General features: G+C 39.9%; 2 protein-coding genes across 2 annotated transcripts; one reads left to right on the top strand and one right to left on the bottom strand.

Annotated features, from left to right (window-relative positions):
* Positions 1-526: 526 nt before the first annotated feature.
* ATP6V1D (ATPase H+ transporting V1 subunit D) lies at positions 527-10,332 on the bottom strand. The gene is made up of 9 exons (XM_036383685.2): positions 10,176-10,332; positions 7,670-7,787; positions 6,475-6,554; positions 5,084-5,151; positions 4,371-4,415; positions 3,841-3,944; positions 3,394-3,460; positions 2,043-2,121; positions 527-1,404 (listed from the first exon to the last, which is right to left on the bottom strand). Exons 1-9 carry the CDS (start codon positions 10,214-10,216, stop codon positions 1,263-1,265), a joined length of 744 nt encoding a protein of 247 aa, XP_036239578.1. The 5' UTR covers positions 10,217-10,332; the 3' UTR covers positions 527-1,262.
* Positions 10,333-10,544: 212 nt separating this feature from the next.
* Positions 10,545-21,095, top strand: EIF2S1 (eukaryotic translation initiation factor 2 subunit alpha). Its single transcript, XM_036384235.2, has 8 exons — positions 10,545-10,633; positions 12,456-12,697; positions 14,064-14,143; positions 14,571-14,722; positions 17,175-17,281; positions 19,056-19,153; positions 19,797-19,940; positions 20,238-21,095. Exons 2-8 carry the CDS (start codon positions 12,457-12,459, stop codon positions 20,361-20,363), a joined length of 948 nt encoding a protein of 315 aa, XP_036240128.1. The 5' UTR covers positions 10,545-10,633; position 12,456; the 3' UTR covers positions 20,364-21,095.
* The last annotated feature ends 3,938 nt before the right edge of the window (positions 21,096-25,033 follow it).

Below are 25,033 nucleotides of genomic sequence, written 5' to 3'. Positions count from 1 at the left end.
TTTAGTACTATGTACTAGGAAACTATGACCCAGCCTTAGTTCTGGGGCATGTGTTCAGTTTGCTGATTGCAAACCAGTGCCTTCAAGAAAAAAACACAACCAATGTGTTCAAGGAATGACTGGACATGGCTATGGACTGACAAGGTGGTGACTGGTCAAAGGTTGGACTCGGTGATCTTCGAGGTCTTTTACAACCTAAATGATCCTGTGCTTCTGTCTTTAGGAAAACAGCTCTTCGAACTGAGCAGGGTTTAGTGACAGCCTGCTGGTCAGCCAGTCTCCTGGACTCCACTCATCAACCTTGGACTTGAGAATTGCAGGAAGGATGGACTGCTGTGCATTCAACCCTGCTTTGCTTGCCAGCCTACTGAAGCAATGAAGATTTGCAGCAACATGTAGCTAGATGATTTTTTCTATGTGCTTTTGGCAGGAGGGAGCCACTTCTCCACCGTTACTTATTTAAAGCACTAAAGATCACGAAATGTGGGCACAGACTGTAAGAGATGTATGCTGTGTGGTTTCCATGTCAGGGAGAAAGGATGAAGCAGAGGTTTTATTTTGAAATCAACACAACAAGCTTTTAAGATTCATCTTCTAGCAACTCGAGCCAGACACCAGGTATTTTAGCAGTTAAAATTTACACTTGTTTCTAGCACAGACAGTACACAAGTTGGCAGAACCTCTAATTAAAACCGTAGATATTTTAGGCCAATGGTAACAATCGTGCAAGAAAAATATATCACAGAAGACTGTGGATTTCATCAACAGGTTAGAAAACTAGAGTTTCCTTTACAGGGAATTTGACTTCAGCTGTGCCAATACTGGATCTAAGCAACTTGAACATTACTGGTTCAGCAGCAAAGAACATCACATGCATCTTCCTCCCTAAGTACCATTTTTCTCTGCTTGTACTAGGAAGGGGAGCAATTAGATGAATGAATCTTATTAGGCAAATCCAGGAGCATCCTTCAAAAAAAAAATACAACTATCAACAGTCATTCCTACTAAGAACAAACAGGCTGAACATGGACTAGAAGGCTTTCCTTATAGTAAAGCATCTGACCCATTTCTGCCTTCCCTCCTATGCTGTAGTCAAATTCCCAGATTTTTAATCTCCCAGGAGAAATCCACAATCCATTCAACTCAAGACTTGGACACCAAATGAGAAGCCACATAAGTATCTTGGAGGCAACATGTCTTGAATTATATTGCAACTGGACATTCTGTATTTTGGGTCCCCTGCCCCCAGCAACTGTGCAGGGTTACTCAAAGAGAAGGTCTTCATCCTTCTCTTCTGCTAAGAGATTGGCTGGCTCACTTTCCTCACCAGCAGCCCTCCGCAGCTCCCGTTCTTGATCAGACTTTTCTTTCAAGACTTTTTTCTTTTCCTGGATCTTTTTAAGCCTGTGAAGAGAAATGCAGCTTTATCTGTGAAGCAAATTTTCATACAACATGAAAAATGTTTTCATACAACAGGTTAGTAGCTATACCATACAACTTGAACTTGATAAAGCTACCTGGAAAAGTTCCACAGGAAACGAAAATTTTCTAACAAATACCAGATTTGGCAAAATGGCAAAAATAAAAGGTTTTTATTGCTAGCTGCTGCAATTGGAAAACTTAACCAAACTATAAATTATATTCTTGACCCTAAACACTGCATTATACTATCCTGCTTGTATTTAATCAAGTTCATTCCTCTTTCATTCATTTCAGATTTTACATTTTTGTTTCAGGCGGCCTAGAACATTGACTGTATTGGCAAAGGTGTTGTTAAAGCAGAATACCTCAGGGTACTGTACCACATCATTCCCTCTGGAAGAACAATGACAGCTATGTACAAATTAATGGAAGGGATTCATTTATAACTTTCAGACAAGTAATTGGTGAGTGCCTAGCTCTGGAAACTCCATGTGCAGCAACAATGAGGTCATGTTTAACAATGCTTGCTTCCACATTTGGTGAACAGTTCTCTTAACTCCCTTCTGAGGAATGGTCTATGTTAGGAAGAGACCATTCTAGTCTTTTGACTAGTCTTTTACCTGTAGAATTCCTCTCGTTCTCGTTCATCCAGTTCTGTGATGATATAAGAAAGAGTACGCTCGATCCTGGGAATAATCACTAAAAAAAATATAAGGAAGGTGGGACTGCTGTTATATTAGCCAGGAAGTATCTAATGTATTGCACAGATGTTGTTTGATGTCAGTCTAGTAATTCTTTTGGCTAGGGGAAATCTTTGTCTTTCATGGAAGATCATACTATTTCCTGATGGACAAGTACACAAAATATAAAAAACTCCTGACAAGCAGCCAAATTTGAATTAAAACTATGTTCTTCCATCATTCTTCCATTGTTTCAGAAACTTCAGTATACCACCTTTACTCAGAATTATCCATTTAAAAAGGCTATCATGAAAACACATACTCAAATACAACACAATCACAAAACAAAAGGTAAGACACTAAATACAGGTTTAACACCAACTGCACAAGCTCTGTATCGGAATCATTTGTTGAAAGAAGAAACCTGTTACCAGCACTACCAAAATTATTTGGAAGGCTGCAGAGGAAACTTTTTCTAAGTCATATTCTCAGTGATAAGCTGCAGTTAAGGCCTGTATGTTCAAAGAAACCAGTCTATGAAAAACTGCTGAAAAGGATGATTTGGAAACATGGACTGAAATACATTACTGTATACATGCAAAAGTTATTAAATCCAGGACATCAAAATTTAGAAAGCAACTTGAAACAATCAAAGCAAAGCACTCTGGACACTGCGGCAAAAGGAAGCACAGCCAATGTTGTGATTGTAACAGTACTTAAGAAATGGCAAGAAACAAATTTACAAACAAGAACATGAAGAACAAAGAATTCAGATCAAAGAAAAATACCAGGTTATTGACATATGGACTGTTCCATCCAAAATGAAGAAGTCACCAGCCTCTCCACTGGGCACCACCATTACAGTTTCAAAGTTCATTAGAGTGATTTAACTATATTTTAGTTGTTTGAAGTTTATTATGCTACCTATTGGAACATCTTAACACATAGAAACATCATATCTTTTGCTTCTAGTCAACAGGCTTCACCAGTTAAGTCAAAGTCACTAGCAGGGACTGCAGAATATTTGTAAACTTTTGTCCTGTAGGTTCTTAACACAATTTCCTGATTACTTTCTCATGTTTCCTTATTCATTTATCTCTATGTCCTCCAGTCCATTCCACTGGGCTTTTAATTTTTTTCTTTCTTGCAATATGCCTAATTGTAATGCTTTTTAGAAAGCATTCTTGAACTGGTGAGAAATTCTAACAACAAAGAATGGCTTCATTGGCCCTGCTCCTCAGCTTACATAGAAACAGAAAATGTTATGCATCCCAAATGGAAAAATACTCACCATGTTCAATTGCATTCACACGTCTGTTCGTTATTTTAATGGCTTCATCCAAAGTAATAAAGGATGTCTGATGGAATGGGATTAAATAGTTAATATATAACAAGACAAATTCAACATTTCTATCAGTTCTGTACACAAAATCAAAGAGCACTTGAAAGCCAAGTCTATAATGTAGCTTTAAAAACTATGTTCTTGATAGAAGTAGAATGTTTTCTACTAATGTCACTAGCATGCTAAATACTGCACAGTTACAAATACCAACTCTCCCAAAAAGTTTCTTCTGAGCATTAAAGAACAAGGATTTCTCTGAAGCAGTAATATGGCTAAAAAAGGTTTGCGACTTTATACAGCACTGGGACTATATTAAGCTACAACTACTGAGAGATGATACTTTCATTTTAGAAAAGTGAGAAACCAATGATCTGTTCTTTTTTAACTCTCACCAACCTGTAACGAGGCCAGTTCCACAAGCAGCTCCACAGCTTTGGCATAGTTCCTCTTCAGCTTAGCCAGCTGTTCTCCACCTCTGGCCAAGCCAGTCAGCTCATAGCCTGAAAAAAACCAAAAATTGTTACTATTGCACTTATAGTGTTTCCTTACTAGATAAAAATTAATACTTTACACACTATAGGGATATAAAGAGCTTATCAAGTGAGAAGCTAAAGCCTTTGCCCATTAACAAATTGTCTTTTTAGTGGTTTATGTTGTACATGTCTCTAGTAACACTTAGAAGTCTCAAAATCTGGAAATACAAGTCTTCTCCTCACCTGAAGAACTCACTGATTATTGAAAGCAGAATGTTTTAGAAGTTCCTAATAATCCCTCCATGTCACAGGAGCAGGCAAAACATCAAAGGAGGTAAGTACCCCTATGCCTGTGATGTAAACTGACTTACCATTAAGACATGACAGTATTTCTATGTGAGCATGGAATGGCTGTAAGTACATAAAAACAGAAAACACTTGGGTTGTACTTACTGTCCCCTCCTTCCTGGTAATGCTCAAAAACTGGCAAGGTTACACCTGAAGAGAACGAAGAAAAATGCATGTAAGAGACATGAAGGGTTACAGATTTATGAAGTACAGCTCACTTTTACCCCATTTGCTTCTGATTATGTAATGGCAGAAGCTTTGTTTACAAAATATTCCTACATAGCTTGGAACAATTAAGTCATGCTGGTTCTGACATTTAATATGGAACTTCAGAATTGTGTTGAGTTTGCAGAGATCAAGACCCATGAAAAATTCAGGGAAGTATTCTGGTTCATTCCGTTTTATTATGTTTAGTACTATGTTCTCTTTGCTTAAGGAACATTTCAATCATTCAATCCTGATTTATCTGTCTTGTTTTCTTTATAGACAATTGTGTGGATAGACAATTGCTTGAAGTTTATTTAACTTTGGGGCTTAACTCCTGATCTGTTTTCCAGTAAAGCTCTATGGAAGTTATACTTTGTCCAGAAATTCAGAAATTGGACTGCAGTTTACACACATTCATTTTATTTTATGAGAGGTAAGTAACCAAATATAAAAATCATTAGCTGTATGTGGAAAAACAACAAATTACAATTGTTCCTACAGATAGGTAAGAAAAAAAGGAGACAGTGTTTGGATACATTCCTGCCTATTTCCAAGTCTCCTCCCACAATTCCCTTATGAGTTGAAGTACTCATGGCCTGGAAAGGAGTCACCTGCTACATTGTCTTTTTTAGCTCTGATCTTGACTTGCGCTTTGTTCACATTTTGAATCACAGTGGTACTGTAAGGAAGAAAACACAGATCCTGATCAGGAAAATTGAAGTGGTTCATTAACTCATCATTATATACAAGATGAATCAGTTATCAAATAGCTGCAAGGACCTGGAAAGTGTTGTCAGCTCAGTTCTCCTTGCAATTCATTGCAAAGTCTTCAAAGGTAACACAGAAGCTTTGAAAGAAACAGGTTTCCAGCAAAGTTTGGAAAAGATGCAGAGTCTATGAAATATAACTTTAAAAATGTCTTAGACCAAATTTACAAAGCATAGCTAAAAAACTAGCCAGTTATCTGGCAAATTATTTTAATACCATTGAGTCTAATCAACCTGTAAGATTTCTTTCACAATGAAAGAGAAGGAATTTCAAGGATTTAAATGCAAACCAAAGCCACAACATTTTGTTCATTTTAGTTTCTAAGTATTTGCTCTTTCAGAGCATTAATGAGATTATTCACCCACTACCATATTAACAAACTTGGACTTGTACCACAATTCATCTTGAAGCATTCCAAAGTAACTTAAGGTCTTCCAAGAACAGGTCACTACAGCTAACTCCTCTGCTGAAGTCCAGTTTACTTACAGGGTGGAATCTGACTTGTTTATGGCTAAACACAGTGACTAGTTAGGACAGGAAACAGCACTATATCCAAATGAAAGGGCAAAAAGACTTTTCTTAGCAGCACGCAGATTACTACTGTGTCTGATCACTTGGCTCTTCCCCATTAGTTGGAAGTACCATCAGATGAATCTTTAACCCTTCCCCATGCACACCTGAATGAATTACACAAACACCCTAGACAAAACTGTAATTTATTAAAATACAATTAAAGTATCCTGCTGGAAGAAAAGGATCTGTTTCCCCTCTTGCATACAGCCCTCTCTATCCTTAGTGAGATAAAGGTCAGCAAGGTAGGAGATAAGAACAACTAGTAAAATCACTGTGTGACTTACTGGCAGAAAAGAGCACACATTACATCTATCCCTCTAATTCTCAAGAAAGACCAAATTAACAAATTGTCCAATACTCTGATATAAATTCTTGCTTCCCTACATTTTTTATTCCAAGGCGCAAAAAGCAACACCTTCTCAAACCAAGGACAAAAAATTTTGGTAATGTTTCCACTTGGTTTAGCTTCCAACAGAGTTTTCATTGTGCAAGTTCTCTCTCTCCTGCCTTTACATAACAGAATTTCGTTCATCCCCTCCACTGTCATCTTTTTTTAGGTGCCTTTAAGAATTTACCTTTTTTTCCAAAAGAGAAAATAATAATTTGTTGATAGCTCTTTCCCATAGGTAGGATATGCTCATGGAAGCCCAGCAATCCTCACCTGAAATCTCCTGCTGTGAACTTTGCCTCAGCAAGTGAAAAGGCAGCTTCTCTCATCACCTCACCCATCAGCATCTTAGTCTGTTAACAAAAAAAAAATGGCAGCAAATACAAGGCACATTGTTACTCCTTTTCCAGGATAAATAACTAGCAGCATAAGGAGAAGAAATTGAAGAGAGTGAGAAAGTCCTATATGCATAGCTTACTCTCAAACTGAAAATTGTAATTCTCAGGTGACTGGCAAAAAAAAATTCAGCTGTTTCACACTGTAGAACTCACAGAAAAAAGCAAAAGATCTGTCTTAATCATGAAATTCTATTACATGGGGGTTAAATAACAACAATAAAGTGGCTCAGTAGGAAAATAATCGTTTCACATTGTATGGAATACTATGAGACAGCTGAAGTTGGTTTTCAACATACAAATGTTTACAGCTTTGTGAAGCTGCACTCTCCTCCCACTCTGTTTTTTCCCAATTTTTACAGCTTTGTAGCCCTTGTAGCTAAAAACTATTGAGAAACACCAGCCTGTGTGTGTTAGACAATGTACAGGAAGCAATGACAGATGATGAGAGCTTGTCTACAGCGTGGCAACAAAGGACCACTGCTAACCATGGACACTGCAGCAGCTGCAACTCAAACAGTACAACTCAATCTGTCTGATATGGCAGAGCAGAACAACACATAGTAGGCTCTACTGACTATCTCAGATTTTCTACTGACTATCTCAGATTTGTCATCCTTGTTACAAAGGAAGAAGCGGGACTCTGTTTCTTCCTAAAGGAACAAGTCCCATCTGAACAGAACTTCTGCTTGCTAGTGTACCTAGTCATGCAGGAAACATTATAGATGTGCAGTATCCCCTCAAGCCAGATAAAGCAATAAAAATGGGACTACAGAACATTTTAACACCAATCCTAAAGTATTTGGCAGCATCATGATAGGGAACTTGGGACACAAAAGAAAGCAGAGGCTAAGACTGTCTGGAAAGAGGTGAAGAATATTAACTCTTCCAAGTTTCTGTATCATTGCAGCCAAAAAACCAGAATTCTGCTCAGTAGTCTCACTTACAAAAAACAGGTTAGCCAGAAAGTCATCCTGTATTCCAGCCTTATCTAATGAAGTTAGGAGAACAGGAATGCACAACAGACAGAACGGTAAAGTGAGCCAAACAAAGGAAAATTCTAATTTACCTACCTCAATAATTTTCTTAAGGATCTGCCTGAATCGAAGCGTCAAAGCATCAGATTTTTTCTTCAGGAGGTTACGACCTGTTTGGGCTCCTTTCAAACGAGCCTTCATGATGGTCTGAGCCCTGGTAAGCAGAGGAATAAAGAAAAAACATCCTGCATCATCTGAAGGGATAAGGAAAAAACTTATGTGAAGTTTTCTGACGTGCATATGACTGAAATGATGAAGCAACCATGAAACACCATTGCAGTAAAACAAGATGGACACTTCAGGACAGAATTTTAGATTCCGATTTAAAATCAAGGGAATTTATATTTATCTCCATCACCAATGAAAACTACAAGGTTATTATCTGTGAAATCAAAGCTCAAGGAAAATTGACAAGACATCTTTCAGTGCTTCTATAATAGGAAATAAGAGTTTTCATTTTTCTTCATGACTTAGAAGTACCAGAAATCAAGCTACTCCAAATATCTGCTGTCACTGTGACACTGGTATTAAGTTCTTCTACTGCCACGTCATCTTCTCAAAATCAGACAAAGCAAATTCTTCATATGATCATAACAGTTGATGCCATGTTCTGATTTTACAGAGCAAGAAGATGCAGCAGTTGTACATTCTGGTTTCCCTTAGCTTCATATGCTGCATGGGAGATTTACAAGCTATCGAAGACAATCAAAAGCAGCAACAATTTAAACAGGATATTAGTGAGTTAGTTGTAGCTTTCACCTTTACATCCAGTAGCACACTTACAGGTTTCTTGTATAAAATTAGGAACTGTACTACTTTCTACATGCAGCCACTGTGCACAAAGGACACCACTTAAGCCAAGTTCTTACACACTTCCTCTCTGACCTTGGAAAAAGTAAGTATAATTAAGATTCTATCTACACAGTGGAATCTATTACTGGCCACATCAACTGACATGTGATGAGAATAGCTCCATTAACATCTACCAAATATGTATAACTGAAAACCATGAATACTTTATGAATGTTTATGATTAAAAAAAAAATCAGAGAGTAAAAAGGCAACTTTACTTTCCCAACAAGCAGGTGCCTGTCATCACCTTGGACTGACTTGTCTGCTCTGTTCACCACCTGCCAGAGACTGGCTGGCCTTCTAGTTGGAGCAAGATCTCACTGGCTCTGAGAGTGCAATAAACAAAGTCTTGTTTACTCTCAAGGAAACCGAGCAGCTTCTGGAATTGAAGATTTCCAGCACAGAAGAGACTGATACCAGCAAGCCACTTTATAACAACAAAAAAACCCCCAAACCAACATAAAAAGTAAACCTTGTGAAATACTCTTCTGTCAGTTAAGAAAATTATTTGTTGCAGACACAGGACATCTTTATTTTGCCATTCTAACTTACATTCCTTTGGGAACAGCACCCACATTATTGTCTGTCACCTTGTTTGAAAACAGCCTTGTGAACATTGTACGTGACCACCCTCACGCCACAGTGACACATCACCTCACAAAACCAGATACTTTTCAAAAGTGATTGAAGTGCCCTCTCCTTGCACACCTAAACTGAACCGAAAAAAGCACTACCAAAGAGCAGGAGTGAGACCAGATGACTTAGTGTCTGCAGCAATTCATTACTGTGTATGCAATAGTTTATTTCCAAACTAAATTTCAAAACAGAACATTTACCATGTAATGTATTAATCTTTCCATATAAACTGTTACTTTATATGTCTTGAGCTCATACAGAGTGAATAATTATTATTTTATATTTGAGGTTTTCTGTCCTTCAAGGAATCCTTTTTATTATAAAGATTATGCGCAGGCAACCCACTTTTATGCAAGAAGATTTAAAACAGCCTTTCACCTTAAGCAAAGTCTTGTCTGTCCTGGAGGGTTCCAAAGACAAACTAAACAGTGTTATTAAAACAGCAATTTATTCAATTGTTTGTGTTAGTTCCAATGTTTGGCAGCTTTCTAAGCCTTCTCAGGAGACATCTGATTTCATGACAAATAGTTTGCTGTCTGGAGCTGGAAAATTACCTGACTGTCCACTACATTGGAAGCAATTTACTTCCTTCTTTTAACGCTCTATGGCCAACCTCTCACGAAGCAGTACCCTCTGTTGCAAAGTTAGAGGAAGCTGTGGTTCCGTTTGTCCATTTTTCCTACACATACACTCTAAAAATCATTCTTTTTTAAGTAAGGTTTGCGTAATCACTTGATTTTAAACATCACACCCGGCATCTCGGTGCCGGGGGCCCTGCCACGGCCCTGTGAGGACGAACAGAGCTGATGTGGAGCCTGGAAGCAGAATGTGAAGTTTAGGACCAGCGGCCCTCAGCGGCTCCGCCACAGAACCAGGGGAGCCCCTCTCGACGGCGCAGCACAACCGGCGGAACGACTCGGAGGGCCGAGCCCCGATGAGGAGCCCTGAGCGCCCGAGAGCGGCCGCTCCTGCTGCTCCCGCCTCCTCGGGCACGGCACGGAGCCCCCGCGCTCCCCCCTCGGCGCTATCCCGACCCGTCACGGCGGACACTCACATCCGCGAGGGGAAGATCTCGATGCGGTCCTTGGCCGACATGGCTGCGGCGGGGCCGGCTCGGGCTGTCGCCGCTGTCACCGGCGGGGCCGGCTCGGGCTCTCGCCGCTGTCACCGCCGGGGCCCGGACCGGCTGTCGCCGCCGCCGTCACGTGACTCGGCCCCGCCCCCGCGCGAGGCGGTGCCCGCGCGCAGGGGACCGAACCCGGATGATCGCGCGGCGCCGCTTGTGGTCACGTGTCCCCCGGGGCCGACAGGCGGAGACGCGATTGGCTGAGGCCGCGGTTCCGGCCGCCCGCCGCCAGGGGGCGATCGAGGGGAGCGCGGCCCCTCTCTCCGCGGCGTCTCTGCGCCTGCGCAGTAAGGCGGCAGAGGCCGGGCGCACGCGGCGGCGCGAGAGGGGCCAGCGCGGGACGGCGGGGCGCGAGCGCAGCGCGGGACCCCCCGGGTCGTAGCCAGGTACCGCCGCGCGCCCCGGCTCCTCCCGGGCGGCGCACGGGGCCCGGGGCCGCGGGGAGCGGCGCCGCTCGGGGCCCGGCCCGGCGTGACGGCACCGGCACCGCGCCCGCAGCTCCGCAGCCCGCGGGGCCTCCCTCCCCGGGCCTCCCGCCGGCGCCTCTGCCCGGCCCCCTCTCCGGTGCGGCGGCGGTCGTGGGGCAGCGCCCATGCCGGCTGCGCCGGTCACGACTGGCTCGGTTTCCGCAGACGTTGTGCGGCCGCGAGGGCCTGGGCTGAGGCGTGTCCAGCTTCTGGAAAAGATGAATTCCAGCTTCGGCGCGGTGGGCGTAGTGTTGCTCCTGGGGACCTTCCCCAGAAGGCCGAAATGAAAACCTTGTGACTGTGGGAGAGGAGTGAGGGGCTGCGTGGGCTGAGCGGCGTTTGTCCGCTCCTGCTCGCTGTGCCTCCCGTTTGTCGCTTTGCAGTGCAGCTGTCTCGTGTACCCCATTAAGCACCGGCGGGATCGAGCCGAGCTGCATTGAGTGGGCTGGAAAGCCGAGCTGTAAAGTTTTCCCTTTTAACCTTGGAGTTGTTTATTCAGCTTCAGATTAGACAAAATTATACAAAACCTTCAGAGTGTTTTTATAATGTTTTGCTAGTCTGTATTTCCTCTTCTTACAAGTTAAGAATGGAAATAAGGGTGGACATGGCCTTCTGAATTATGTGGACATGTGTACATAGCATTTGGCATTACCTTCCTACTCTGATTTTAAATTCTCTCATAGCTAGGAAGCACTCGCACTGCTGTAAAGATCATGACTAAAACTTAAAAATGGTGACTAAAATCTTCTGAAGGAGTGATGCCTTTGACTTGGCATCTTGGGCTCCTGCTGCTGTAGAAAATTTTCTGTGTGAAACTTCAAGGCATAGACAACTGAACTAATCTAGTTACACGTTTAAGAGCATATGGATTCATTGTCAGAAAAATAAAGCAGTGTAAGCATTTCTTCTTACCACCACCTGATCATGAAATGTTGCTTTTGCCCTTTTTTGATTTTGAATGTATAATGAAGAAATTCTGGCTTTTCATGTGATTTTGTTGGGTTTTTCCCCTCCACACTAGCAGTCTTGTGGGGCACTTTTTTTCCCCTTTCAGTAGTTCAGGCCAGGCTAGTTCTATTCTGATTAATGCCTTTGCTTTCTTTGCTGACAATTGGTGTCTGGAGCAGGTCTTGCAGGATTACTCTGAACATACAGTGCTGAGTTTAAAAGTCATACGGAGTCTCCTTCTCAGTACTACAGAAGCTTCCATCTGCCTCTTATTTTCTTAGCCTCACGTGCTGTCTTATTATGTGCATACAAAATCCTTTATGAACGCTGCATGCTTCTCTTCTATGTCCTCCTGCTCTTGCAGTCCAGCTGATGATCCTTGAGAGTCCCTCCCAACTCAGCATATTCTGTGAATCTGTGAGAATGTTACACACTCATGACTTTAGATGGGCGTGAGGTGTGCAGTGCCACCTTTCCAGCACTTGAAGAAGCCTTTCCAGTGTGCTGTGTATGACAGGTGAAGTGGGTAATGAAGTCTGGGTAGCAAAGCTTTTTCTACAGAATTGCAAAAAAATAGCATCTTAGGAAATGGTTGTGGTAATAGTACTTGAAATACAAGTTAATTCATTATTTAATTTCTATTAAAACCTAAGCACAACCTTATCCTAATTGCTACATTTCCTGCCACTGTTCCTCTCTATCATCCCCAATCCTTGCTGGTTTCTTGCCGTGTTTGTAGGAGGAGGCAGTGATATACTGTGAAATAAAAATGTTTTTTCTGCTCAAATTCCAGAATGCCGGGACTAAGCTGTAGGTTCTACCAACATAAATTCCCCGAGGTGGAGGATGTGGTGATGGTCAACGTTCGCTCCATTGCTGAAATGGGAGCCTATGTCAGCCTGCTGGAGTACAACAACATTGAAGGCATGATCCTCCTCAGTGAGCTGTCCAGGAGGCGCATCCGCTCCATAAACAAACTCATCCGCATCGGCAGGAACGAGTGCGTCGTGGTCATAAGGGTCGACAAAGAGAAAGGTATCTGGGCGTGTGCTGGGCTCTGTCAAGATTGAATTTGTAGACAGAAATGCAGATAAACTAAGCAGGTGTTTGTGGGTTTTGTCAGGGCTACTTTTTTTTGAGCATTGAAATAAAATAGACCATCACTGACCATACCTATGATTGTTCTTCTGTTCCTCTGTGTCCTTTGGGAATTGGGTTAATGAAAGTAAATCACATCAGTAAAGATTTAAGTGGGTCCTCACCAGATCAGTCACTGAACTATAGTGAAGTGGAATTTTCTTTTGATGGTTATGTAGATTTTCTAAGTCAACTGAAGGGAAGGATCATTTGCTATAGAAGTAAAAATCTAGATGCTAAGCATTTAGTGCTTACCATCCATCCTGTTTGTTAACATTGTTGATAAAGGTGATGGCAAGTACATAATCATTGTGAATTCTGTAGGGTACATGTTAGGATTGTACAGGCAGTTTTGGTTTTTCCTGCCTTTTGAATGTTTGAATCTTTGAAGGTTTATTAAATGTAATTTCTATTGAGAACCTTTCAGATTTTGATAATACTGTTCCATGCAATCTCTAAAATCTCTATCCAGCTATACAGAAATAATAAACACTGAGCACGTCTCCTAGAAATGTTATTGTTGGTATTATGTTCTTCAAGTTATATGCTTTTCTAGAATATTTCTGAAATTCCAGGTAACTGAGAATAAATAATGAATGACAGAATAAGGAAAAGCAGAGATGAAAGAGGGGCAAGAATAAACTTATTGCAGATAAATCTGAAGTGAAATAAGTTTCCCAACATCTCTAATGAAATTACACTTTTACAAATTAATCTTGTTTTCATATTAACAGAGGAATACATCTTGAATTCATCTAGTGGTCTTTTATTGAACTTATTGGAGAATATACAGTTTGTGAGAAATAGGTGGAGGCCTTTTATAATTTAGAAGAGAGTTCAAAAGAAATTTTTTCATGAGCATTTCTTTCAGGCTGAGCCTGTTTTATTAGGAAACTGTTCAGAGCTAAAGTGATGAGGTGCCAGTCTTGAATTAAATTGTGTTGAGCACTACAAAAATGTGCATTAAATTTGCTTCTTTCTATGCTGGAATGATTTTTTTTTTCCCAAACTGTGTACAGAAACATAAAAATAGATCACTAGTTGCTGAGATAAGATTTGCTACTGTAAGTGTTTACAGTTGAAAGAATTTTGTATCCTAATTTGGATCATAATTTGCTGAAATTCATCAAGGTTTGGTCTTGTTTCTCTCTCTAGCAAAATATGGGGATACTGTAGGCAGGGTGTTTGTTCTTGAGTTTCTCTTGAAGGAGTCAGACTTCAATTGCACAATGGCTGACATTTTAAAAATCATCTTCCCCAACAGGTTATATTGATTTGTCAAAAAGAAGAGTTTCTCCAGAGGAGGCAATCAAATGTGAAGACAAATTCACAAAATCAAAGACTGTAAGTTGCCTTTCTATATTTAGGCCCTGTGTATTCCCAGCTTCTTTCTTGAGCAACCAAAATGCACAGCTGTAAGATAAAAGTAAAGCATCCAGGTGTTAGGCATACTGTGATTCTCATTTACCCCTGCAAAGATATATAACCAGCTTATGTCCATGAGTGTTACATGGTAAGCTGCTTATTAAGTAATTAATAGATCAAGAAAAGTGTAAGTTGAGAACTTATGATGTAAATGGGTATATTTAAATGGTCAGAAATCCAAAAGTATATACAGGTTTAGCACACTGTGGGCAACTTTTTATTGAAAAGATGTGCAGGTAGTTTCAGGCTCCCATCCTTACTGCTGTGTGGTCTTAATACTTCCAAGTAGAAATTTTCATCTACTTTAAGTATTTGGTTTGGGGTTTTTACCAGTCCGGTGTTGCAGGTTTACAGCATCCTTCGCCACGTTGCTGAAGTCTTGGAGTACACTAAGGATGAGCAGCTGGAGAGCCTGTTCCAGAGAACTGCCTGGGTGTTTGATGACAAGTACAAAAGACCTGGATATGGTGCTTATGATGCATTCAAGCATGCAGTCTCGTAAGGACTTCTTTGCTTCTAGGGGCTTGTTTCAAACTGCAGACAAGTATTTCCTGCAGTAGATCTGTCACCGCATTCTTTTGGGTTGTATCATTTGGTTTCTTTCCCAGAATCAGTATGAAGAATATACTGGTCAAGTAAATCTAGTAAACTTTGACATCAGTCTAATAGAGGAAGAACCACTGGTCTTCATTTGTGTGTCAGAATTTGCCTGGTTTTAGTCCCAGGCAGATTTTATCAGAAATACCTAGCTTAATGTCTGAGGATATTTCTACTCAGAGCTGATTGTCACTCTTCCACTGCACAGGCAGCTTTTTTCTTTTTCTAAATGCAACAAGCTGACTTGTTACTTCTCTCCACTTCTGAACTTAAAGAATAGGATCCTAAACTTAGAAATGGAATTATGAAAAGAAAGAGGTGGAAATTGTCATGCTAAGGAAATATGCACTGAGATAGATGGCTGTTATTTTTTAAATGGAGTCTGATATTTTAATTTGCTTTCAGAATCGAAGTATTTGGTTTCCCTCTACAGAGCCTGCTGTGAAATTGTCAATCCTAAACTGGATTTCTCAGTGAACATTTCCAGTTTTGTTCTCTCACAGCACCGAGGTGTGTGCGTGATGAGGTGGAGCTGAACGCTAGATGGCAGTAATAATGCTGTCAGAAGTGGCGGTGACTCTAGGAGCCAGGGCACTCGGTAGTGTTTTAGGGAGCTGAAAACCAGCTCTGCGTTTTGGGGAAAGAAACAGCTTGTGTCCTCGTTTAGGGTTAATGTGTTTTGTTTCATATTGTAATGATTCTTTTCTGGTGATAGCAAATTTACTGGTAAAGGCCAAATCTGGACATACTGCTGTCAAAGGAATTCCAGATCGCTCTTAACTGATAAATACTTAGTTAAACATCTGTATAATAGAAATTTTTTTAAAAAAACACCTCTAGTTACACTGGCTGTTTTAGCTTCAGTTGTATACGTATGAAAACTCCTGAGCACAGGCCTTTTGTTGCTCACTTACTATTCAATTTGGAGCACAAACTTCTGAAGCTGTCTGTTCTCAAAACATCTTTCCATCAGTAATGCCTTAAGATTTCTGACTGTGATCTGCAAATTTTTGTTCCTGTTGTGCTCCTACATAAATGTGTAGCAGCTGAGTAGAACAATGTGGATATTGCTGCCTTCCTGTTTTTGTTGGAGTACTGTGTGAAGTTTAGAATTCCCGCTAAGAATTTGGCTTGTTATTCCTTTCTTTGTACTGAGGATTAGTATTTTGGAGTTTCACACAGCATGACACCTATAGCAGAAATTGGACAATATATTTACCTTCTAATCAGTAAAAATTATATATTGAAAACCTATTGTTGAAAGCCTAACAAATGCTTTAACAGGTGCATTTAACAGGACAGTTTGGAAATAAAGCAGCATTTGTATATACCCTAAATCACTTCTGCCATACAGGTTCATATTTTGATCTGTAAAACCTGTCATGTTTCTGGGTTCTGTTTGCTTGTTTGGCCCTTCTACTCTCTATACTTAGCATACAAAAACATGAAGATTGCTGTCTTATTAGCAGCAGAGACCAATCTCTAGTATTACCACTGGCTTTTGGGCCATTTTATTTCATGTTTGCCTGCTGGTAGTATTGTAAGTGATCTGGTGTTTTTTTCAGAAAACTGTGACTTTTTGTCTCTGCAGAACAGGAGGTGTTTTTGTGATGAACTTTTTGGTTATGTTCTCTATTTCAGATAGATTTGGAGTAAATTTAATACAGCAATAGAAAATTGATGCCACTTCTTTAAAAGAGAACTGCTAATTTATGTTGGTAAACAGCAGAGGAGTTTGCCTCTGTGATCTCTGAGTTTGAAACTATGAGCTTGGGATTTAAAAAGCCTTTATCCTTGCTTTAGCTGAGAATGCAGCCAGCAGATAAATATCTGTCTGTGATACAGATACTGTTAAAAACAAGTACCAAATAACATGGAATGAATGTGGGTTACTTTGTAGAATGACAAATATCTTGTGTTTGAATGAAATACTAAAATAATTTTAAAACTCCAGATTCATCATGGATTTGCTTTTATGTGGTATGAGTTTATTTTCACTTTGGAGAAAATATAAAAATATCAAGAAGCTGGATAGTTGTCACATTCTATTTATGTCATATAGAGGGAGCAGGAGAAAAGCCATTCCCCTGCTTTAAAAAAAAAATTAAATCATTCCGATTATTCCTTCCAGGAACAAATTGAGTAAACTGCTGTGTTTACCAGTAGAAAATGCTTTGAAAATAGATGTGTTCATTTTCTTGCAGTGTTTCAATGGGTTCTTAAGAAATTTCCATTTTCTTTGCCTAGTAGGTATCAAGGATTATTTGTAAGAAGTAGAAATAGTACCAGAAGTTTATATAGTGTTGTATTCCTCTTCAGTATAAGTTCTGTAACGTTGCTTTGCTTGGCTCAGAGACCCTGCAATCCTGGATAGCCTGGATCTGACAGAGGAAGAGAGGCGTGTGTTGATTGACAATATTAACAGACGTCTGACACCACAGGCAGTCAAAATCCGAGCTGGTGAGTTCTTCCCACGTGCTCCTTGAACCTGTCTCGATCCTTAGGTTGAGATAGTGTATCTTGTTGCAAACCATAAACTCAGTTAAAACTAATGGTTCATAATGCTGATATTTGAATGGAGCTGTTCAGAATTAAGACATCTTAATCAAGGATTGCTTTCAAATTGCCTGTGTGGGTTCTATCCCAAAGTGCAAGGTGGTTTGGCTTTTATTTTTCCTCCCGAAGTGCAGATTCCTTGGAACATGGACTGGTTGTCATGATAGATAATGTGGTCCGTCATATTGCATTGGCACACAATGAAACTAAATATTTTATAGTTATTACTGCATCTACAATATTCTTTTTCATTATTCAGAGTTTTACATTCATTGATTCCCTGACAGGATAATTGAACTCTGTCAGCACAGCTACAGCATGCACCTTAGTCACTTGTTCATAAATATGTGAAAATAGTATTTTTAACAGATTGATTGCAAATCATTCAGTAGAATATATCAGCTCAAGCCTAGCACATGTCTAATCTATGAGCTAGTTTGTCTCTTACTAATTTAGTGTGGCAGAAAAAGCACATGACTGCATGACTTGAGAAGACATACTTCAAAACTGTAAATCTGGCTCTACAGAACAGCCTAAAGGCACACTTGCCATTAAACAGATAGTGTAGCCAAATCATGTTTTTAACTAGATTGAGAAATTGCCTCTGCTCTGCAAGTGTATATTGAAGAGCATTAACACTTGCTGATTACTGTGGAGAGAGGAGATAAGCCTTTTCCACTCTGAAATCAAGAAGAGAGTACAAAAAGTAAGGTAATGTAAAATTCCTCTACCTATTGCTTGAGACTGCCAGGAGTTAACAGTTCAAAAATTTGATGTGCTTGCCATGAAGAGTGCATTTACTAACATGAATAGCACTTCATTACTTTTGAAAATAAAGTTAAAGAGCATGTCTTCTTACTTCCTTCATGCTGCCTATTTAGTTCTGATGGTCTGTCATTAATTTTGTCATCAGCACAAGTGTAGAATCTTGCCATTGGCTTCTCTTCTCATCCTCAGGCTGACTGGGATGTTCCTCTGTGAATTTGTTCCTGATAGCTCAGAATTAGCAGGTTTTTGTGAGTCACCCAGAAGTGAAACCATCTCCTTTGTGTAGCTTAGTCTTGTGCCATTGCTATGCAGGTCAAGAAATCTTTGTCTTTACACTGGTCAGGGTATTACAGATATCAGCAGTATGAGTTTATGCCTTGATTTTCAAATACCTACAAAAGGCTGTAGCTAACTATAATTCTAACCATATGTTAACCTTATAAAAATGTATTCTAATGCTCCTCAAGTGATCCCTCTGTGCCTCTGTTGTAATTGCTGATGGAATTCCGTAACTTTGTGGATGTGCTCCTTTTCACGTTTCATTTTTCCTGATGTTGCATTTTCCCTGGTATTTATTGCTTTTATATCTTCATCTCCCCGTGTGAAGTACATAATTATTGGTGTTGTATTTGTTGGATGAGAAGTGAGTGAATATGAGTGTATAATTTTGTATCCTTGCTTTTCAAAGTGTAAGGTAAAATGTTGCATTATCTAAAGAATTTAAAAAGACTCTTATTTCAACTTAAAAGTCAAGCAAATGTAACGCCTTCCTCAGACTTGGGAGCTACTGAGGCTCTCATTGTGGGTAAACATTGGTTGCTAGAAAGATTTGTTAAAGTTTAAGTTAAGGTTTAGATATTTTGCAGCTCTTGGTAATGGTAAAATTTTATTATTTGTATTTCTCTTGTAGATATTGAAGTGGCCTGTTATGGTTATGAAGGCATAGATGCAGTAAAAGAAGCTTTGAGAGCAGGCTTGAACTGTTCCACAGAGAACATGCCCATCAAAGTAAGTGTCAATTCTTAATAATGGAATCAAAAGCAAAATTTTCTGATGCCCTCAGGGACCAGGGGTTTGCAATTGCTCTGCCCCATCAAGCCATGTGCCTGATTTTCAGCTCTTCTCCAGCAGAGCTGTAACACACTCCTTCAGCCATGTGCTGGCAGTCCTTCCTGTGCTTGTGCAGTGCCTTTCAAAGTTTGGGAAGCTGTATTTATTCTGTTCAATTTATTAAAGTCTAGTATTGGCACAGAACATACCCACTGTTCCTTTATGCAGTCTTAACTAGGGAGCAATAAATTTTATTTTCAGGTATAAGACTGTGTAAGAAAAGGAAAGTTTGCTCCACTGACATTTGAGTGTTGGTAGAATGACTACTGTACCCAGGCCTAGTTTTTCTTCCCCAACAGTTTTTGGATGTTAAGTGTACTACTGAGTAAGTGTTTTTAAAAAAACTTGGAAGTACTTTCTCCTTTGAAAATTACTTTTTATAATAGTCTCTTATAGCAAAAGAAATGCTTTACTTATTCAGTCATCACAAAAAAGGAAAACATGTAGGTTTTAATGCTTTTAATTTTTGGTCCAACTAGGCATAATATCTTTTCCTTTGTTACTGAGTTTGCTTTTTTCTCCAATCTTTACAATGTGGTAGATTAATCTGATAGCCCCTCCTCGTTATGTGATGACCACTACAACACTGGAGAGAACTGAAGGACTGTCTGTTCTGAATCAAGCCATGGCTGTAATTAAAGAAAAAATTGAGGAGAAGAGAGGAGTCTTTAATGTACAGATGGAGGTAAGAACAAATTACATTCTAAAATACAACCTTTTTCCTTGCAATATTTCTAAAGTAGAGCAAGATCAGTAGTGCTACAAGAAATCTGAGCATAAAGTTAAGTTGCTAAGTTATTAAAAAATAGAAAAATCAGGACCTCTGTGTTCTTGAAATAAACAAATGGCCAGAAAATCTAATTTTCCTGGGTGACTTCAGGACGTATTTTATCTCTTGCTCTTTATGTAGAATCAGAGTCTACAAATGATATGACCTTTCTTTATGACAGTTTGCCGTGTGTTCTGGTTTGGTTTTTTTCAGCCTAAGGTGGTCACTGACACAGATGAGACTGAGCTTGCAAGGCAGTTGGAAAGACTGGAGAGGGAAAATGCTGAAGTGGATGGGGATGATGATGCCGAGGAAATGGAAGCCAAAACAGAAGACTAAATGTTCTGGGATACTTAGAAGAGAGACCATATGAAAAATTAGAAACCCCATGCAAACACTCTGGACTAAATTATTTCAGTATTGAAAACTTCAGAAGTAAATATATGAAGTGTTTTCCTGTTTGAAAAAGACCAAAATGTAAAAGGCTCTTCTAAATAACATTTGGTGCAGCAATTTACACAAATTGATCCCTTTGAAAGGAAGGTGCCTAGTCAAATTCAAGACCCAGATCTGGCCAGACAGAGTTTTCAGCCCCCTACTTAACATTTTCATACATAACAATTCCTAATTGGTGATTACAGCTCAGTGCATCTGTTCATGATCTTTCCTGGGAGCAGCAAAACCAAGCAAGTGGAACAGTTCTACACAGAATGTATTTGAGCAAGTATTCAATAAATTTCTGGGCTATATAACTCAGAGGTTTTGGGTTTTTTCCTCCTTCTCTTCTGTCACATGACCTAGAGTGGTATGAATATAAAACCTGGAACAGTATGATCAATGGGTGACTTCTCTTTAACATTGAAAGGGCTTTCTCTGTTTGCTTTAAATCAAGCTGAGAATGAGTGGAACAAAATGTTTTACATTAATGTTTTCCTTGCAAGTTTGTTGGTGCACACATGTTTAAATTAGCGTTTCCTTTGTTTATCATCTGCATTTAGGGACCGAGAACTTGAAAACTTTGAAAATAGCTTGTTTCCATTCCAATAAACATAGCTAATAAATGAAAAACTACTTATAGTTGCACTTTGCTCTGATGGGTGAATATAGCAGGAACTTTAGTGAACTTGTATAGTTCAAAATGGGCAGCCACTGTCTGTGAGCTCACTGCAACATGACCTTCAGTTCTGCCTACCCTGTATGCCATTTACACTGAACTGAGATACTCTAAAAAAAACTGTTTATCTTCTCTGAAGAAGAGAAACAAGATGTGTTTTCTAAACTGGAGTTAAAAAAAAAGAATTTTAATTTCCTGTTTTACTTGTCAATGGGAATTGAGGGGAAATAGTTGTGCTTTTTAAGTAATCTTTCCAACTTGCTAGATTTCTAAATGTGTTGCTATTTTTTTTGTCATTGCCATATCCCATACTGCCCATTTTTTTTTTCTTAATACTTTGTTACGCTAGAGGGAAAATGCATGAAGAATGAGGCCTTGAGCCTTAACTAGACATTCTTATGATTGCCGTGGTACAAACTATTTGCTTGCTACATGGTGTTGCCACAAAAGGCATTCTAAAAGGGCATACATGCTCTTCCATGCTGGGGTATCAGAGAAGTTCATGTGTACCCAACTCTGATAGTAAAGCAAAGCCAAAAAAGGTAAACAACTTTCAGGCTTTACAGATTGTTGGGAAATACTTGAATGTGCAAATTCACAAAATGAAGAAACAAATATTTGTAATCCTTTTCTCAAATTGTCTTTTCAGCAGCTGTGTGTGACAGCCTTCCAACTGTGCCCATTCACTAAAGTAGTGATTTGACTTCTGCTAAACACAATAGGTGGGTACTTGGAGTAAAGAACAAAGTATTTTAAAACTCTGTCACCAAGTGATCTCCATGCCATAATAATTCTGTAAAGGAAGAAGGACTGATAAGTGAGCCATGCATGCTCCAAGGAAGGAAGGAGTGCAATGAAGGGATTACAATTAGTATAATCTGTGAGAGCTGTTTTGCTGTGTTAATTGGTGAGCATTGTTTCTGTCAGTAACTTGGCAGTTTGTTAAATTTCTACAGTAGCTACCAGAGCATTTTTTAATTAGAGCTGGAATGTGCTGGTGGGTAAAAGTCTGAGTCCTGGGTTCTGGGTGCCTGAAGAAAATGACCAAGACGGTGAGGATGATATCAAAGTAGGTTCAGATAAATCTCCGATCTCTTGTCATCCTGGCATAAAAAAACCCAGGTTCTCCCAATTTGTTCTCTTGAGCATATTTCAACCAAGAATAAGTAAAAGACATGAGACAACCTGGTGGATCCTTCTCATGCATTGCAGAAGCAGGAAGGAGGAGGTATAAGATGCGTGTTTTGGAGGCCTGTTAGTGAGGGAGTACTGGGGATTTGCTGTGCTCCACCACTTAAAGATCTTTGGAAGTTGCTGAGCTGATGCCTTGTGTCTCACCCTGGCTCTTTTTCCATTTGTGAAACTGCCTTTGCTTACCAAGTGCTTAAAATAAGGGGTTTTTATGAATGTCTCTGTTGAGTTGCTAAATCCAGGCAGCACATTCCTGCTGTTCCTTAGCTACTGTGCTGTTGGCACAATTGTAATCACAAGGCCAACACCTCCACTTGCACCTAACATAGTCAATGGAAGGGAAGGGGACAGGAATGCCTGTGACAGGGCTCAGCCTGATGTGTTCATTGTAAGGATCTCAGTTTGACTTTCCTACCTCAGTTTGATTTTCTAGGATTGACAGATTGGAAACAGTTTTACTTATAATATCTGGTAAGGACTTAGTGCAAAAATCCAACCCAAACAGGGGTATACTGGCTCAGGTCTGGTAACACACAGCCCAGTATCCCATTTCTAATGAGGGAAAATAGTGGTTTCTTAAAAAGGGGTTCCCTGCTTCCTTGGGGTTGTAGTTTGTCTGGTTTTTAATAAAGTGACAAATCCTTGCTGTTTTCTCTCTGATTTTGGCTCATAGATTTTTTCTTTAGGTGCAGTGGACCTGGTGTGTTGCTCTTCATAGCAGAACCTGCACTTTGATTTTTAAGTGTGTGCTGTTTCCAGATACTTCCACCTTTCTACAGTAATTTTAAAATTGCTGTTATGTCAGAATACTATTGAATGCTTGTTGTCTTTCACTTCTATCTAGAAATGTTTCATCATGCTTTATTTTGATGTGGCTTGTTTTCATAATATTTCATCCCTAATTCACTAAAGGAACTAATTTGAGAGTGCTGCACTGGGGGGCAAAGTCCTGAGAAGCTGCTTTGAAAACTGTGGTGTCGGTAGTGCCCCAGTGCTGTGTGTGACATGATGATAACATGCTGGGCACGGCAGAGCATGGGATGGGGCTTTCCTTTGGGCAGGTTCCCTGAATCAGCTGTGTGAGACTTCTTGAAGGACTGAGTGGGAGGTGCCAGCAGGGTCTGCCAGCTGAAACAGCACAGCCTGCACTCAGAACTGTGGTGGCTGCTCCTCCCTCCCCTGTGTGCCTGAGTACCATCCTGTGGTCTTGAAGGTGGCTCTTTCTGGCCATCCCATTCCAAATTCTATAGCATATAAAGAATTTGGGAGTCACTTCAAAGGCAAGAAAATGTCAAGCACTCAACTGTTCTTTTTTTGTTACAATACTACACTGATGTGGAAAGCACGCTAGAATGGGACCCTACCTGAGGAAATAGGGTACTTTCTCTGCAGTGAGTTTTAAGGCCCACAGAAGATGTGATGTAGAGCTCCCTAAGTTTATCCAGATAAAGCATGGCCTTTTCCACCGGAAGGGTTCAATGCCAGAACCTGCATTCCTGGCCCCTGCATGAATACGACAGCTCAGATCTACTGACTCATTTTATACTACCTGACCCTGAAAGATCTGTGTTTACTCAGCCTCAGGGAGCAATACAGATGCAGTTTTTCAACCTTGATTAACTACAGAATGAGACAGGGAGGAAGGGGTGTGTCTATCATAAATATCCAAAGTACTGAAGAAATACTTTTGAGTCGAGGTATTGAAGGAAGTGAAGGCTCTATATAAGAAGTAGTTGATACAAAACCTGTTATTTAATGACCAGCTGAATCAAGGTTTGTTTCACATTTCACTAGCAGTTTGACAATAGAATTCTTTGTTGCTAATGTTAATTTTGCCAAGATCTGTCTGCAGGGTTGTGGGTGGTCTGCATGCTGGAGAAAAGGAGCTTGTCAGATCTTCAGTGAGGACTGCTTATGGAGCAATTCTGAGATCACTGTCTGAGCCAGAGCCCCCTGCAAGCTTCTACCTGTCCTCCCTAGCATGAAATAGCACCTTGACTAAATTGCCTGCAGTAACAAGCTGAACAATGTGAAGTCAAACCTCAAATACCAAACTGTGGAACACTGTATTCTTGAAGCTGGTTATATAAAGAGTGCATGTCCAGGAAATGCATGCAGCAGTAATGTCTCTTGTGAACCTGGACTCAAGTTTTTGGGGTTTTTTTCCCCTCCAGTGTAATTCTGATGTACAAAACATGGTGAGCTGAATTTTTTTTTCCTGCTGGCTTTATCAGGGTTTTTTTTTCCCAAGATTCTGCTTCTGAATACAGCTTTTATCTACAAATATATATATAGATATATATATACATATATATATATATATAAATTACCAAAAAGCCATTTGGTTAATTTCTAATTTCTTTCTGTATTTAAGGTTACAATTATATTTTTAAAAACTACAAAAATTTCCATTGATAACTTTGAAAATATGATATACCAGCAGCACAAAGTCCTTTTCCAAGTGTTCTGTTACTGTACTTTAGGTGGACTGAAGAACAAACATACTGGGATATGACTTACTGAGACTGTTGCCTGGTTGCTGTCTGCCTTTTCCCAAGAGGCAAAAGGTGTACAGTAGGAGCTACACAGGTAACTTCTGCTTTTGAAATCTCAGCCAGCATGTTTTCTCTTTATATAGAATCAATTTTTCTAACTTCCAGCAGTGGCTAGCCACCCATTGTATTCTTATGGCCTCTGCAGGACT

The sequence above is a fragment of the Molothrus ater genome, chromosome 6 (genome assembly GCF_012460135.2).
Source record: "Molothrus ater isolate BHLD 08-10-18 breed brown headed cowbird chromosome 6, BPBGC_Mater_1.1, whole genome shotgun sequence".
NCBI classification, from domain to species: domain Eukaryota; kingdom Metazoa; phylum Chordata; class Aves; order Passeriformes; family Icteridae; genus Molothrus; species Molothrus ater.
This window is presented reverse-complemented; position numbering and strand designations above follow the sequence as displayed.

What these genes read in the sequence shown, in the direction of transcription:
- ATP6V1D (XM_036383685.2), bottom strand. Translation starts at nt 10,216, where the DNA reads ATGTCGGCCAAGGACCGCATCGAGATCTTCCCCTCGCGGAT. An exon ending in TAAAAAAGACAATGTAGCAG is followed by an intron (nt 4,416 to 5,083) that starts GTGACTCCTTTC and finishes CGTTCTCTTCAG; the next exon opens with GTGTAACCTTGCCAGTTTTT. An exon ending in TGTGAATGCAATTGAACATG is followed by an intron (nt 2,122 to 3,393) that starts GTGAGTATTTTT and finishes TATTTTTTTTAG; the next exon opens with TGATTATTCCCAGGATCGAG.
- EIF2S1 (XM_036384235.2), top strand. Translation starts at nt 12,457, where the DNA reads ATGCCGGGACTAAGCTGTAGGTTCTACCAACATAAATTCCCCGAGGTG. An exon ending in GGCAGTCAAAATCCGAGCTG is followed by an intron (nt 17,282 to 19,055) that starts GTGAGTTCTTCC and finishes TTTCTCTTGTAG; the next exon opens with ATATTGAAGTGGCCTGTTAT. An exon ending in CAGAGAACATGCCCATCAAA is followed by an intron (nt 19,154 to 19,796) that starts GTAAGTGTCAAT and finishes ACAATGTGGTAG; the next exon opens with ATTAATCTGATAGCCCCTCC.